The sequence below is a fragment of the Neophocaena asiaeorientalis genome, unplaced genomic scaffold (assembly GCF_003031525.2).
Source record: "Neophocaena asiaeorientalis asiaeorientalis breed wild unplaced genomic scaffold, Neophocaena_asiaeorientalis_V1.1 scaffold240, whole genome shotgun sequence".
Classification (NCBI taxonomy): Eukaryota; Metazoa; Chordata; class Mammalia; order Artiodactyla; family Phocoenidae; genus Neophocaena; species Neophocaena asiaeorientalis.
In genome coordinates, this window is record NW_020185331.1 from 111,700 (window position 1) to 128,939 (window position 17,240).

General features: G+C 41.8%; 1 protein-coding gene across 4 annotated transcripts in view; it reads right to left on the reverse strand.

Annotated features, from left to right (window-relative positions):
• BLNK (B cell linker) overlaps positions 1-17,240 on the reverse strand; it is a 73,434-nt gene that overhangs the window by 40,239 nt on the left and 15,955 nt on the right. For all 4 annotated transcript variants that reach the window (XM_024734822.1, XM_024734821.1, XM_024734823.1 and 1 more), the window contains exons 2-3: positions 10,220-10,285; positions 5,979-6,028 (exon numbers count right to left, since the gene is read on the reverse strand). In XM_024734822.1, coding sequence (XP_024590590.1) covers positions 5,979-6,028; positions 10,220-10,285 — 116 coding nt within the window. The remainder of the gene's footprint in view (positions 1-5,978; positions 6,029-10,219; positions 10,286-17,240) is intronic.

Genomic DNA, 17,240 nt, shown 5'->3' on the forward strand with positions numbered 1-17,240 from the left:
TATATGTCTTTGTCAAGGGACATTTTTGGGACCTGGGAGTAGCAATCCATACTGTGCTGCTTCCAAGGATTTCTTTGAGTCAATATGTGGATGGTGTAATAGGAAGAGCACTGGACAGGGAGTCAGAGAGACCTAAATTCTCATCCAGGATCTGTTTCTAACTAGTTGGAGAGTAGGCAAGAATATCTAACATCTCTCGGCCTCAATTTTCCAGATCTATAAAATAAAATTCCAGATCTCTAAAAGAGAGTAACTTCTATGATTCTCTGTGGCTCAAAGAGTAACTTCTATGATTCTCTGTGGCTCAAATGTTGACTTTCTTATAAAAAAATTTTTTTTCTGGTGCTTTACTCCATGCCAGGCAATATTATCAGAGCTTTGTACTCACTTACCTCTCTCAAAAATCTTATGAGGAAACTGAGGGCTAGAGAAAATAGATCATTTGCCGAAGGTCATATAGTAAATGTTAAAACCAAGGGTTGAGCCCTGGAAGTTGATTGACTTCCAAGTGCATGCTCTGAACCCCAGCGTCATGCTGCCTCATTGTCCTTGGGCCCCAGGGTGCAGGCACTGTCTTAGGCTCCACAGGGTGTATAAAAATGGATGTGACAGGTCTTAAGTAGCTTATGATCTTGAAGAATAAAATAGGTCTGGATGATGACAGTCAAGAAGACTATCAGACCCCTTTCCCACCAAAACACGTTTAGAGTATGAGAAGCTTAGCGTCAATCCCATCACATAAACTGACCTTAGAGTCTAAATACAATTCACTCAATGAGACACAGGTTCAGATGGCAGAGTGGCTCTGATGACTGCACCATAAAGCATCCCATCTTCCCTCCCACCCCACTGAGCAGCCATGGCTAGAAGGCCTGGTGGATGGTCCCTGAATCCCCCTTTGCATTTGTAATTCTGCATTAATAAAAGCATAAACTGATAAATGTGTTGAATGGGTGACAATGAGGAAAATAATAATAGATTCCATCATTGAATACCTCCTATGTGCTGGGTGCTAGGGGAAGTGTTATAAGTGTATTTCTTCATTTATCCTCAAAGCAGTACTATGTGGTAGGTGCCATTATTATCTCTGTTTTACAATCGAGGAAACTGGGGCTAAGGCAAATGTGTCTGAGGCACATGGCTGGTGAGTACGGGGGCTGGATTGGAGGTCAGGCTGTGTTGGCTCCTGCAGCTGAAATCTCATGTGAACCACCTGGCCCTCCACTGAGCATTCAGATAAAACCAAGGAGAAACAGAAAGCTCTGCTTCTATGGTGGGCATTTACCCAGCAATCCCTGTCTAAGAATCTTTCTTTGCCTTGAGGTCTCCCAGCTTTATCATTGCTCCGATCTCTTCCCTGAACGTTATCAGTGGTGGGAGGAGAAGGTGGACCTCCTGGGGACACGACAACAGCCCCTGGCTGTCAGGGCCCTAGGGTACAAGGAGAGAGGCCTTGTTCAGTTCTGACCTCTCAGGGGCTTGCAGAGTGACGAGTGGGGCTTCTGCAGTGACCCCAGAAGACTCTGGGGGCACCACGACTGATCTCCCCTCCCCACCCTCCCTCTCCAGCCAGACCTTAGACTGAAAGATAGAGGAGGCTGTTCAACTCTGAAAGTTCAACAAGCAGGTGTTAATGTCAGAGGCTCTGGGGCTTTCAGAATAGTAAATAAGAAATGCCCCAGAAAAGTGTAGCCATCCCAGCTTGGGTCAAAGGGAGGAAAAATGGAAGCCTGGGGTGGGTCTTCTTTTTAGTGGCTGCTGTAACCTTGGACAGGTTACTTAATGTTCCTGAAACACATTTTCCTCATTTGTGAAACTGAGATAGTCATTTCTATATAATGTGCTAATGGGAGATTAAATGAGCTAATGTCTGTAAAGAGCTTAGCATAATGCCCAGGACAGAGTAAACACCAATATGTTTTGGATATCTTCCTTTCCCACAACAATGCCAGCTGCACAGGAGTAAAACAGTTTGCTCAGTGGACCGTGAGCTCCCTGTGAGCAATGTTCCCTCCTCAGAGACCAAGTAGGGTTGTGAGGTCTGAAGTGAAAGCAACAGGCTTCACACTGGCCTGACCTGCATCTGTAGGAGGTCCAGGCTTCCCTTCTTTGTATAGTTCAAGCTTTGTCCTTACACACTCCACTAGAGGGACTGTGGTTACTCTTTTGCTGACCTCTGGGGGGCGCTGGCTCTTTCTATCCTCTGCTCTCTGAAGGTCAGCATCACCAAGGTCAACACACTCTCCAACTTGGCTTAAAGGGTTTGGGAAGCCATTTGCTTCCGGAACTGGAAAGAGGACATAATTCCAGCATCCAGCTGAAACAGGTGGGGCTGTTTCAGAAGCCTTGGGTGGATCAAATCTGCACAGACCTCCAGGGAGCACTTGATAGGCTTCCTGGGCTCAGGAGGTCTGGTGGGCTAAGGTCTCCAAGCACTGGGGCCTCCAAGATCCTTGAAGATGCTATAGGTTCAGGAGGAACTGTCAGGGTTGGTTTCTGAGGCCCCAGGCTTGCAGCTGCGCAGGGACCCCAAGGCTCAGGGAAAGTAGCTGGAAATGCTCCTGGGACATGAGTTGGGGGGGCAGGGATTGGCAAAAGGGGTACTAACTGCAGGTGATGATGGTGGTTTTGCCAAAAGGACCTTTTCCAGGGATTGAGTGTAAGAGCAGGGAGATTAAGCAAGGCCGTATAGGTCTGGTGAAACAATAGGATGAATTTTAGAGATTCTGGAACTTCAACAGATTTGTCTTTCAGTTCAGGAGAGTCAATAAGGACAGAGTTGCTGGTTTATAGCAGGGTTTGTCAAATTTAATATACATTCAAATCCTCTGGAGTTCTTCTTAAAATGCAAATTCTGATCCAGTAGTTCTAGGGTGGAGCAGAGATTTTGCATTTCTAACAAGCTCCCAGGTGATGCTGTTGCTGCCAGGCTAGGAATTACACTTTGAGTAGCAAAGATTTAGAAGACCTGACTGGGCCAGGTTTTTGTGTTCCAAGAGAGATTAAGTACAAATGTATTGATATCAAGACTATTTGGGGGGTTTCAGGGAAGAGAGCAGGTGTCTGAAGTCAAGAAAGGGAACTTCTGAGCATCAAGGAGATTGGAAGAGGCAAAGTTCTAAAGCCAGGGAAGGTTAGGAGAGACTTGCTTCATCAGTGGGCCCTGGGCTCCCAGGACTTGTGTTTCTGCCAGAGTGTTGAGTATTTGCTTTGGCGGGAACCTAACAGGTCTTCTGGTTCAGCCCTGCGTGATCTAGAAAAGGAGAAAAGAGTGAGTTGTCCAAAGTTACACAGCCATTTAGTGGCTAGGCATTGAAGAACCTTGTATGCAGGCTCGGTAGTTTGCAGTTCTTCTTGTTGATGAAGTAGAGCCGTGAAAATATTTAAGCAAAGGTATTTCAGAACAGTTCTCTGGTGGAGGTTGAGAGGACCCCGTGGAATTAGGAATTCAGGAGACTACTTAGAGGCTTTTGTTCTAGGACAAGCAAGAGATGACCAGGGTCTGAGCTGTAGCCATGTACATAGAGAGGGGCAAAAATATTTGAGAGACACTTAAAAGAGAGAATTAATAAGTTTTAGAGATTAATTTTTTTTGTAGAGGTTGAAGGAAGAGGAGGAATCAAGGATGATCTCCAGTGTGTGTGGGTTAGGCCAAAGGGTGAATAAATCATGAATGCTCCCTGTCTTCTGCCCAAGTAAAAAGTAGAGGAAAAGAAGGGGCCTGGGTGAGGGCATGAGCAAGGAGACAGTTGAGTATGAGGAGGCCAGACATCCATCCTGAAGTCAGATAGATCGAATTGCCTCTGAGCACCTAATGTTTGTATCCAGCATCTCCAGTGCTGCTGGGTCATCTACAAAGTGACAAACGTTCCTCCTAATTCCCCAGGATTCAAATTGAATGTCACCGTCTCAGAGAGACCTTCCCTGACTGCTTACATTGTTCCCTTACCCCATACTGATTCCCTATCACTGCATCTGCCATGTTCCTTCACAGCAGTTACCATGTTTGGTAATTTGTATTTACCCGTTTATGTTCTGATTTATTATGTGACTCCCACTAGTCATTAGGCACTTTAAGGTTGAAGACTATATTTTGTTCCTTATTATATATCTAGCACAGTGAGTGTCAAACAGGACACTCGTGTAATATTTGTTGAGTGAATCAAAGACTGTGTGGTATGGCTGAAGCACCTGGAGATGTTTATTCTAGAGAAGAAGCCGTTCGAAGGACCTCACTTCTTAATTCTATCCTTGAAGTTTCACAGAACAACTCTGTTTCCCCTTTTTTTAATATTTAAAAACTTGCACTGTGTGGCCACCCGGAAAGACTTAGGAAGCCACAGGAAATGGATCGCATCTTCATCACTCCAGGGTTGTCTCTCCGTGACTGGACCAGACAGGCTTGGGAGGTCATCACAGGAGGTGTCCAAGTGGAAAGTGGGCCTTGTGTGTGGTGCATGGGGGGTGGGTATCTTTAAGCATTGGATTGGATGTTAGATTATATGACCTCTGGGGTCCCTTTAAAACCTGAGACTCCATGATTCCATATTTTCTGATCAGACCTTTGGGTACCTAACAGGTTCAGTCTGCTTTGATTTCTTTTCTTTTTTAGAACTTGGAGGGAAAATGTATTTGTTCTCTTTAACTTTTCTTTTTTTTTTTTGGCTGCACCGCTCGGCTTGTGGGGTATTAGTTCCCCAACCAGGGATTGAACCCGGGCCCTCCGCCAGGGAATTCCCTCATTTGCTTTTGATTAAGTAGATTTTAGACAAGATTGGGTGTGTTCAGGGTGGTATGGCCATAGACAAATTAGGTAGATTTTAAAAGTCAGGACGGGGTGTTTATTCTTTAGCTCCAAATTGCAAAGGAATCCCCTAATCAACTGTCTAGGCTTACTGACTGATTGGCAATGTGAGGTCAATAAATACTGTGTGACCTAGTGAGTTCTGGAAAGTGACCAATGGGTCAGTCACCAGACTTGGTATGCTGGTCAGCATTTCTGAATGTGATAAGATTTCATCAGTGCCCAAGGGGAACTCAACTACCTGATTTAATGCTATCTTGATCAGTGGCAGAAAAAAAAAAATAGTAATCATCCTTTAAGGTTGTGATTTGGTTTTAGCTGTTGCCCTATAGAGGAAGAGTCTTCATCAGTGTCTGTAGCCTTGTGGTTTTCACTGAGGGCTGTATAGATCTGTCCATATCCAGGACATCTTTATATTTAAGCCAGTAGAAAGAGATTTTAGACTTATCCTCCCAATGCATCTGTTCTAGAAAAGGAAAGTGTGGTGGATAGTTTACTTAGCTTACTGCTGCCATAAACACTACCAATCTCAAGACTAACTCCTCTTCCCTGACAAAGTTGATCTTAGGTGGAATGGGGCTGCAGGGCTAAAACTTGGAGAGCACTGAGTAACTATGTGCTCTCAGTAATTTATTCCACACCCCTTCCCCCCACCTCACTGACCCTCAAATATCTATTTTAACAATTCTTTGTCTAGGAAGCCTTCCATTCCCCACTTCCTGCACATTCTCCTCCTCAGATTAGATTAGGTACTGTTGCTATGTACTTCCATAGAACTTTGTGCTTCCCCATCACGCTGAATTGTAATTGCTTTTAATATCATTTATCTTCCCTTCTAGACTATAAATTCTGGGAATATGGAGATTATGTCTATTTTATTTTCACTGTATTTCTACTAAAACCTTGTATGTGCCTGGCACATGGAAGTTGCTTAGTACATATTTGATATATAGGTGAGTGGACGTATGGATGTATGGATGGATGGATGGATGGATGGATGGATTGAAGGATTAGTATCTCCCCACTACGATCAAATGCCTAATAGATTTGGTCATTCTTAAAATTAGGATGGGCTCCTTTTGTTTTCAAATGAGGAGAACAGTGTTCACTTTTCAAGAAGTAACTGTGAACGTTAGATTAGTCAAGAGTTCAAGTATCTTAGAAATACTCTTACCTGAGGCATAGTCCCTTCGCGGAACACTTGGAGGTGCTTTGACTTTCAGCCTGTAAATAGCAAATTAGACAACTGGTCAGTGAGTAGGACAACTGTTGTCAAGGTCCATGATATAAGCATGTTTAGAGATAATGGATAGATAACTAGTAGAATAATAGCTTCTTTTGGACTCATCACATTGAAAGACTAAACGTACTGTAAACCTAGCGAAGCCATTAGTCAGCGGTTTCCCACCTCTCCCCATCTCCCCGGTGTGGCTGTGACTCGACAAAAGTGAAGTTGGGAGGTGAAAGGGCTCCGAGAGGCCAGAATACATGTAAGCGCTGAGCTCAGAGGTTCAAGGAAGGTAAATGTTGATTGGTTGATAGGAAGGGAAGAGAAGATGAAGTCTATTTTAACAAATAATTTAATAAACGCTTTAAATAATAGTAAAAAATTAGCTATAATCAACAGTTTAGCTGTAGGTGGGACTGAAATTATTTTTGTACTATTGAAAAAATGCCAAATAAGTGAGCAGTGAGTGTCTCCAGGTTGGGGATTGTGATATTTAGATTAGAAGTTGAACTGTTTCAAGCACTCTCAAAACTGCTATCTTTATGCACATATAAAATGTTCTGAATATGCACAATGCTTCCCCAGTCATTAAAAGGAGAAAACTAAAATTACATTTCAAAAATGTATCCCAGTTTTTAGGCTTTTTACAAGTTCTGACAACACTTTCTCTTTCATTATTTGAAATGTGTAAGGTTTATAGTAAATTATTTTTAATAATAGTTACCCATTTTATTTAAGAATGATTTGCTTAGTGAAATTTAAAATATATATAAATAAACCTATATAAAACTCAGTAGCCTTCATATACTAAAATATCACATCTCTTTATATAAGCAGTGTATAAGGTAACCATTACATACAAAACATATTTCATTTTGGGGGAAAAAAAGCGGTACAGAAAATCACGTTTGATTACAAAAAACAAGCCTTATAAACCAGAACTGCAATGCTGCAAAACTGACAATATTTATATTTGCCTAGAAATTCTGCTTTTTGTTTCACCAAAGGCTCTCCTGTTTGTTATTTCATTTAATTCTCAGCAAGCCAGCAGGGCGAGCTGGGAAGACATTGTCATTAGATCTATGATGAGGTCCAGAGAGAGATTGTCCAAGGTGATGAAGGGAAGAAAAACAAAAATAAAAGTGTATCTGGTGCGAGATCTGTTCATGGAACATTAAGATTTCAAAAAACACAAACCAACTATTACCTGTTATTGCCTTCCTTTCAAAAAAGAAAAGAAAGGGTATTTTAATACCCCCAAATGTGTGAAGGTCATCATCTCAGAATAAAGGACAGATTCAAGAGATTACCGTTGTTCACTGAACACCGACCAGGAATAAGAGGTGTGGTTTGGGCCTCACTGAGCAGCCGGCAGCTACATGCCAGCCCCCAACACTTCAAGGTCATTATTTTCTCGTTTGGCCATGAACCAGTGACAACTCTGTTCTGCTCTTCTGTTAGGAAACCAGTGTGCTCAACTGTGCTTCCTCCTTTCAAGGTGGCACCTGTTGCTTGGTTACGAGTGAGAGCTTAACTTCGGGGCACTTAGACCCAAAGGGCCACTGACTTCACCCAGGGTAATGACTGTGGCAGCCATATTTCCCAAGCTGAGAAGAAAACATGGTTTGTCAAGTAAAAGTGCATTTAGGGATAATGGGCAGAATGAAGTAGAAATTATATGGAAAAATTTGAGCTCCATGGCTTCTGTTAAGTATGACTGGCCATGGAATAAAGAGACATTTTATACAAAGACTTCATATTATTGAAAGAATTGGTGTATTGTAAAATTGGCAACTGTGGGATAATTAATCTAGAATTGCTAGTAATTGAAACAATGACTAGCAGGGTTCTCTCATTTCAATGAGATTCTATATATATCAGAAATAAGAAATGAAAATAATCACACACCTCTCCCCATCATAGGACAGAACATAAAGACAAATTCTTCTCCTGTATGAGGTGACCACTGCCCCACAAGCAGAAGACCATTTTAACTATTTTATGGTGATCAGTTATACATATTGAAACTCGTTTACATTTTATAGCCTAAAAACACCACAAAAAGTGATTTCTTACTCTTTTTTTAAAAATTTTTTTATTTTTTGGCTGCATTGGGTCTTCATTGCTGCGTGTGGGCTTTCTCTAGTTGTGGCGAATGGGGGCTACTCTTCTTTGCTGTATGCAGGCTTCTCATTGTGGTGGTTGCAAAACACAGACTCTAGGCGTGCAGGCTTCAGTAATTACAACACACGGGCTTCAGTAGCTGCAGCACGCAGGCTCTAGGGCACAGGCTCAGTAGTTGTGGCGCACGGGCTTAGTTGCTCTGCGGCATGTGGGATCTTCCCAGACCAGGGCTCGAACTCGTTTTCCCTGCATTGGCAGGCAGATTCTTAACCACTGCTCCGCTAGGGAAGTCCCTGATTTCTTACTCTTAAGTTTAGCAAAGACCAAAAAAAAAAAAAAAGATACTCTGTTCTGAAGGCATGAGGAAATGAACTTTTATCCACTATTGGTGGTACAAAATTTTTGGACAGCAATTTGGCAATATCAAGCAAAATTTCAAGGGCACAAATCCTTCTACCCAGAAACTAGAAATTTCAGTTCAGGAATTTAGCTTTCTGGTACATTCAAAGTCTGCAAAGGATATTTATTGAAGTATTATTTGTGACAGGTAAACTAAAAGAAATGGCCACAAAATTTTGATAGATATTATCAAATTGGCCCCCAAAATGTATGTTTAAACTCCTACTCCCACTTTAAAAAATGTCTATCAATATGTAGCTGGTTAAATGAATTATAATACATTTATAGTAGACTATTAATTATCTGTTTAAAAGGTATATGGTGGGCTTCCCTGCTGGCACAGCGGTTGAGAATCTGCCTGCCAACGCAGGGTTCAAGCTCTGGTCCAGGAAGATCCCACGTACTGCGGAGCAAACTAAGCCCATGCGACACAACTTCTGAGCCTGCGCTCTAGACCCCATGAGCCACAGCTCCTGAGCCCGCGAGCCACAACTACTGAAGCCCACGTGCCTAGAGCCCGTGCTCCGCAACAAGAGAAGCCACCGCAATGAGAAGCCCATCCACCACAACGAAGAGTAGCCCCACTCGCCATAACTAGAGAAAGCCCGTGCGCAGCATGAAGACCTAAAGCAGCCAAAAATAAATAAATAAATAAACTTTAAAAAAAAGGTATATCGTTATTTTTACATACGAACAAAGAAAGATGTCCGTGATTTAGCATTAATTAAAACCAACAAAGCAAGTTGGTAGAATGTGTATGTGGTATGATGCCACTCATGATGAATATGTATGTACTCGATCTATGTCAATGTGTGTATGTGAGTGTGTACGCATACACATATAGACATATAAACCAAATTCACTCATGCTGTGTCCATCTCTGGGGAGTGGGTTAGGGTGGGGATAGGAGAAAGTGAGAGATTTTGACTTTGTACAATTCTGAACTCTTTGATTTTTTTTTTCCTGGTGAATCTGTATTACTTTCATAAAAACAAAAACAAAAAAGCCTTAAACAAAATCTTAACAGAATACCATTTCCCCTTTCCTCTTGACTTAGATTTTGAGTAGCAAATGCTGGTATGTACAATGTACAATTTCTATTCTCTAAAAAGCAACAAAAAGAACCTTAGGGGCTTGTGTGTGTGCCTGTGTGTGCAGGAAGGTTTGGAATTCTAACTTGCCCTCTCCAAGTGCCAATTGAAAACACCATTTTAAGGCCATAATTGAAAAAGCAGAAATCAAAATATGGAAACAGTTATGGCATCCTAAAGAAGTCAGGTTGTGTTCTTGCAACTTCTCTTTTGGACTTTTCCAAGTGTGTCCTAGTGACCCTTAGCTAAGTGGTCAGAGAAGCTGATTGTCCTGCTTCTATAAAGTCCTCTTTTGATGTTTGCCAGGCACCTTGCGTGGCATAGCTCAGCTTTCCAGCAGTGAGAGAGAAAAGCAAGGTGCCTGAGTACCACCCACTCATTCACCATGTTTCCTGAACGTGGGTCTGACCACCACGACTCTAGCCATGAGTAAGAAAGTGTCACATGCTAAAGAGGTTGCAACTCATCACTCGGGTAACAAGGAAGTTTTGTGTTCTTCCACTTAGTGCAGGCTGACATAAGATGTTATTTACATAAATAAGTGCTCACATAGTGCTATGGCATCTAACTTACTTTTTGATCTTGTTCATTATTCCACCTTCATTGTTCTTCATATCATGGACCATTTTTTGAAGCTGCCTGTAAGAAATGAAATTAAACATAAAATATTAACAACTAGGTTGATTTTTTAAAAAGTCTTCTCTCCTTCTTGAGTATAAAAAAAGAGAGAGAGAGAGAGAAAAACCTTACCATAAACCCCCAAACAGCATGAATTATATTGTATTTCATTAAGTTGACCATTTTCTACTTGAGCAGAGGGAAGGTGTGACTGATTCTATAAGGAGTGTGGTCACTGGACCATGCCCCCACCCGTTGAAGTCTGGGTCAGTCTCAGGCAGTAAGAGGAATTCTGATTCTCAGATCAGAACAGAATGTCTGTTCTGAGGAGACATGTGAGCTATCATAAGCCTCACTGTTTATCACTTATTGTCCTCGGAGCATCAACATCGCAAGGATGCAGCTACCTTGAAGGACACAGTATAGACAGAAATCAGCCTCAAGATTTTTTTTTCTTGGTTAACTTTACTAGGTAGAATCTGGAAAATTGCACAGATATCTGAAACTTCTGCAGAACAAAAAGCAATATGCACAAAATCGAAAGATAAATGCCATGCTGGAAGAAATATTTGCAACACATAATAATAAGAACTACATGTTTTGATTAACAAAGAAATCTTACAACTCAGTAAAAAAAAGTTTAAAAATGTGGTAAGAAAGTGAGCAAAAGATGTGAATGCAGAGCTAACAGAAAAAAAATACCAGTGGCCAACAGACCAATGAAAAGTTATTTAACATCACTTATATTTAAAGAAATCTAAATGGAAACAATGAGATATCATGTTCTACCTATCAGATGGGCAAAACTTAATAAGCATAATAATCCCCAGGGTTGACAAGTATATGAGAATACAGATATCCTTGGGAATATAAGTTATTACAATCAATATCTGTCAAAATGTAAAACCACTATGCCTTTTGACCTGGAAATTCCACTGCTAGGAATTTACCTTATGAACATAGTCACAAACTATACAAACATTATACATATCAGCATGTTTATTCCAGAATTATGTGTAATAACCCTAATCCTTCCTGCCTTTCCCACTAAAAACACCTGGGAGCTACCTAAATGCCCATTTATCATTAAAGGGGAACTAGTTAAATACACGTTGATAAAACCATAAATGGAATACCACAGACCTTAAAGAAATACATCTATATTGCTGATATGTAAAAATACTCGAGATATTAATTTAAATGAAAATGGAGGATGAGGAGAAAGAAAAGAAAGAAGGAAAATTCAGAATATGCATATATTTTTTTGTGGGAAAAAAAGACGTACATACATGTGTGCTGATATGGGCATAACTTTTTAGAAGGATATGCAAGAAGTTGTTAAATGGTTTTCAAAGCTAATTGTAATTAGAAAAGTTTCCAAATTAGAAAAAGGGTCAGAGTATAGGACTATGTTTTGTTTTCTTCCTAATGATTTTCTAACTTAAAATATATCTAAATAAAATTTCACATGGTTCTGCCTTGAAAGAGTAACATATTTGAATTTACCTTCCATGCAAGCCTTTCCTTTGTTCTGAGAAAACTGTTTCATTGGGCCCTTTAGTTAATGAAATGTAAACTTGTATATAGCCATTGTTCTAGAAGAAAATGGACTTTTTCCATTAAAAAATGCAGATTTTTCTCACTTTGGGAGCTAAGCCCTCTGTTAGCTAATATGAAGAGTGGTGCATAATTAGGCTTAGCATAGGTCTAGGAAACCCCATTGATTGGAATTGGAATCTGGGAGAACTAGTCTCTTGGACTATGTATGGATTTATGACTCAGATGCTGCAAAGTTTTTCGGTGTAGGGATGGAGCAGTTGAGAGGATGAGAGGACAGCTTGTCAGAGGAACTCCGCCTGGCCTGGCTGTTTGCGTCCTCCACTAAGTGTTCACCTCAGGCTAACTCTCCTGTGCTGATGTTCTGCTGTAGTTGTTTCCTGAGGGCCATTGGGCATCAAGGAAATGGCGGGAGATTTATTGCATAAGTGATAGACATTCCCTCTCTCAACAACCTTCGGAAAAGGGAGATTGTCATACAAGAAGTGGGAACGTAGACTGGGGATTTGGGGGAGCTCTTTTCCCTTCTAGGTCTAATCACTGTGAGGACCTGGAGACCTGAAAAGCAGAGACAAACCTGAGGGGTTTTCAATGGTGGGGAAATGGAGGGGTGGGGAGGTAGCCCTGAACCTGAGACTGGGTCTGGGCCTCTGCATTGAGAAGAGCCATCCACAGCACCATCAGTAGCCATTTTCAACGAGATAATTCTCTTTATTGTCCCTGAATCTTCAGTAGTATCCTGTCAGGATCTGCAGCCCGGCCTTGGTTGGGCTGTGGGGAAGAGTGTGTCCCATTGGCACGGAGTGGTGGAGTGCAGAGGGAGAACAGGCTGGAGGGTGGAGTAGAAAGAGAAGAGAGACTTCTTTCAGGACATTCTTAAGACTGCATCTTGGGAAATCATTTACATAACTGGGGGACCCACTGAGGGGCCCAAGTTCAGATATGGGAAGGTCAGTGCAAGTCATAATTTGGGTAACAAAGGAAATGAGGCCACATCTTATATCGCTAGTTAGGGAGGCTGGGCATGTGTGAGAGCTCAGCAAAGCACCAGGCTCAGCGGCAGAGAGAGAGAAGGATGGGTGAGAGAGAAGAGGACCAGCTGGCCCATCAGAGACACACAGAGGGTCCTTCAAACTGGACTCTTGAGTTACCTCAGAACCATACAGTATTCTAGAATTTGTTCACGTACATCCTGTGCAAACCCCTTTCTCCTTTACTGGAGGAACTATAGAGAATCTGTGAGATAGAGGAATGAGTGAAAATGAAAAATAGGAGGTCTGGGAGTAGAGAGGAAGTGAGATTGAGAGAGAGGTTGAAATGGATTGATTGGAAAGAACTTGAATAATTTCAAGTGGAGAGCAGAGGGCACCTCTGGTTATAAGCTGACTGTAACTGAGTGGAAAGTCTTTAGCCTAAGTTAATGACTAAAGGGGTAAAAGGCCAAAATGATCCAGAGTGAAGGATCCTATCAGAGGTCTGTCAAGAGTGGGACACAGGCAGAGTAATAGGGAGCCAGAGGCTGATTTGCATACGTGACTTTGCTGTAGACATAGACAAACAGATGTTACAAATAGTTGCAAAAAAGTTTGATGTAATTTTGTCATTTGTTCAACTTGGTAGCTGATGCTTCTTGGCATTTCCTAATTACTTTTAATTATAGATTATTAAAAATAATTATAACCTATAACTATAGTAAATCGTTGAATTTTTCTCCTCCCTCTGCATCTCAATCACACAAATCCTGATGTCCACAGACTGCTCAGTTACAGCTGCCAAACTTAGGTTACCTTATAAGTGTCCCCCAAACCAAGAAAATGTGGTAATGCTCTCAGCTCATTCTGTCAACTCTTCATACACTGTGTGATGCACAGCTTTTGCTGCCCTCTAGTATCTTCTGCTCCATTTTGGAGCACAGTTTTTCCTCTACCACAACTTGAAGGATATGCAATAGCAAAGAAATGTGCAACTGGACTGTTTCAGGAGAGGATGCTCTCGAGCTGAACATCAGTTGTTTCACCGTGATAAGTTGTGTGTGGGTGAAAATAGGTAAGGCATAAAAAAGCTGCACTTTGATTATTCCTTTCTGAGATATCCGTCCATGGTTGGGAGAATGAATAACAGGATCACAATGTTCTAATTTTTTAAACTGTGAAGAGACAGCCATGTGTATGTAACAAAATAAAACGAAGGACATAGCTTATCTAGTACACATTTTAAAACAGTATTAATATGCAATTTTTAAGCAGTATGGCATTTAGGTGTTTAAAAATGGTGAGAAGGTAATATAAATAATTATATTTATTATTCCTTGTATAAACCAAATTGAATTTTATATTCTCTCCTTTGTCATTGTTTTAAATTTTTTTTTCAAGGTTTTGAGTTAATATCAACAAACTTATTTAACAACACACTGTAGTAGTGTGGCCCTGGCTGAGCCTGGATCTCAACAAATTTAGATCCCATGAGGTCCTGAGAGAGGAAAAATCATCATTTGAAAGTTACCAGCAGTTTTTTGCCTTCAAAGAAGCAGCTTACTTTAGAATCTGACAGACTCGTGGTCCTCACACCAAACTGCACCGGAATCACCTGGAGGCCCTTTGAAACCCAGAGTTTCACTCCACCCCCGGAGTTTCTGATTGGGTACATCTAGGTGGGGCTGGAGAATTTGCATTTCTAACAAGTTCCCAGGTGATGCTGACTCTACTGCTCAGAAGCCCACCCTTTGGGCTCAACTGTGATGGATCATGCCTTTTCCCACTGAGGGTCTTTTAGTTGTGTCAAGTAAAGCAAATACCTGCTTGAGGAAAATTAAAATCCTTGTTAACCCCGTGCAAAGTTTCAGACAGAGAAGCTGAGTGGTCAGTTTGGTAACCTAATTTGGACGTATTCTTTACCAGACTGTCACTTCTTTATGGGACTTGATTTTTCTCTGTGGGAATTTAGACTACCTTGTGCCTGTATATTTTTATTTTTCTTGTAGTCACACACTTTCTTCTTGAGCCACAGTTTGTAAAAGCTGCAGAGTGGAGATGAAGGGGCTACAGGAAGGATGTGCCCCTGACTCTGTGCAGTAATCCAGAAGCAACTGGACCTGCCCTGAGCGGAGTGCTATGGCTGGGATTTTGCCATTCCTCATATGGTGCTCTAACACGGAATAGCATGGAATGTGGTGGCATTGGGATGAAGACACAACCATAGCCCTATCTGTGGGGGATGAGCTGTCCTTGCTGTCACTCATCCTGCGAAGACTCCAGTCCAGAAACCGGCAGTGAAGAAAATGAGGATGTGGTCGGCAGGTCTTGAGCTCTGGTACTGGGATGCTTCCTGTCTTCCTGGGGCCTCCTGGTTGCTGGTCCCTGGACTACAGGTTGAGTTGACCTCTAGTAGCATTCATTCTCGTGATGCAGAGGTGAGATGGCACTTGAAGTGGTCTCTGGCTGGGAGCAAAGCAGGGAGGACCTGAGGAAGGGTCCAGGACACTAAGCGAAGCCTTGACTAGTAGCAAATATGTGTCATTCTTTGTGTTATACTTCCCTTCTGTTATTCCTCAAACTTCAGTGAAGTCTTATTAACTCTGTTAGGACTGTGGGGAAATAAGGGATGGGTTGGTGGAAAGAGGTGGAAGGAGCCCAAGAAATCCAGATGGAACCTAGAACCTAGAACCTCTGCACCAGAGAATGGCTCCTAGAGACTGGTGAATGGATCTGGACACAAGCAAGAGCCAGAGTAGAGATGTGGGACATGCAAGCAGCCCCAGGACACTCAGAATCCCAGGGGATGGAAGTCTGTAAAAGTGGGCTAGGTCTACTATGATTTGAATGGCAAAAGATAACCATTTTTCTTTTCTTTTCTTTTTTGGACTCACAGGTAAGTAGTGGCTGGTTACACAGGCTGTACAGTTTTTTAATTTCTGATGATTTCTGATTTAAAATGTAACATGTGCTAAGTAAAAGAATCCAATCTGAAACAGCTACATACTGTATGATTCCACCTGGAATCTGGAAAAGGCAAAACCACGGAGACAGTAAAAAGATCAGAGGTTTGTTAGGAGCTCAGGAAGAGGAAAGGATTTTTAGGGAACATGGGATTTTTAGGGCAGTGAAACTATTTTGTGTGAGACTGTTAATGGCAGCTGTATGCAATACATGTTCATTGTAGATGAACTTGGGGAGATTTCCTCCAGGCCGGAAGGTACCCCAGAATTGGGTTTTATTATTACTGTTGTTGCTGTGGGGTTTTTTTTTTTTTTTTTGGTAGTGGCAGGGAGGGTTGACTGAGAACACTCCCCAACCTGACATGGCTGATCGGCATGGAAGGATGGATTGGCGGGATGCAGAGCTCCACTAGGGCTGGGGTTGGGGTGGGGGGCACTGGGAAGGCAGCTGCACGTGGCCAGATCAGCAAAGAGTAGTCCCAAAACAGACATATTTCACTAAAAACCTCTCTAATAATTTTTATTATATACAGGACATGATTTAAAAGATGCTATCATCTGCAAGAAGTGCTTTTTTAAAAGTTTAGTAGAAAAAAATCAGAAAACATCTTGTTTTCCTTTTAGCTTCTTAGTGCACTCACAGAGGACCGTGAAAAGACAGGTTTTAGTGTATTTTTTTTCACTCTTTTTCTAGAAAAAGTGGAATGTAAAGCAATGTTAATCTGAGAAAATCCCTATTTAATCTGGATTTAGGAATGGATTAAAGAGGGTTTCATATTCAAGCAACTCTTCACAAACAAAAAGAGCAGGCAACTCCTTCCTCCTTCTTCCCCCCCCACCCCCACACACACATCTTAACCTCAAGCCCAGTTCTGGAGTTTCATCCTATCAGTATGCGCGGGGCTGGTCCTTCTCCTGCAGCCAAGATCCACGCCTACAGCTGCCCCTTTGCACCAGGAAAAAGCTGCCTCTGCCAGTGTACCTCTCCAATCCATGCTCTGAAGCTTTGTCAGGGCCTATTCAGCTAATGTTTCTAAAACCCAGCTTTCACCAGGCCACTCCCTCCTCAAGGGCCTGCAGCACCCCAATGTCTATTGAATCAAGCCTGGCTTTTTGTTACTGTTGGCTGAGAGTTACTCAGTCTCACCCTGAGTTCCCGGAACTGCGAGGGTGACTGCCTGTGAATTATCTACACCTACTTGGTTGGGTACCCTTAGGACATCTACCTGTGCTCTCCTCACAACTGGCCTGGTATCTCCAACTTATATGTTTCTTAGATCAAATCGGAGTAGAAATATCTCTAATATTGTCTTTGGTATATGGAGAGTCAAAGAGAATATCCAGTCTCTTAACTACTTCATGCTATGAACGGATTTTTTTAAATGTAACTCTCATCACTAGGTCTGCTGATTCTTTAGCTGACTTCCTCCTTTTACAGGAGTTTAAATGATCTCATTATTGACTCTGGATTTCCTTTTTAAGGTG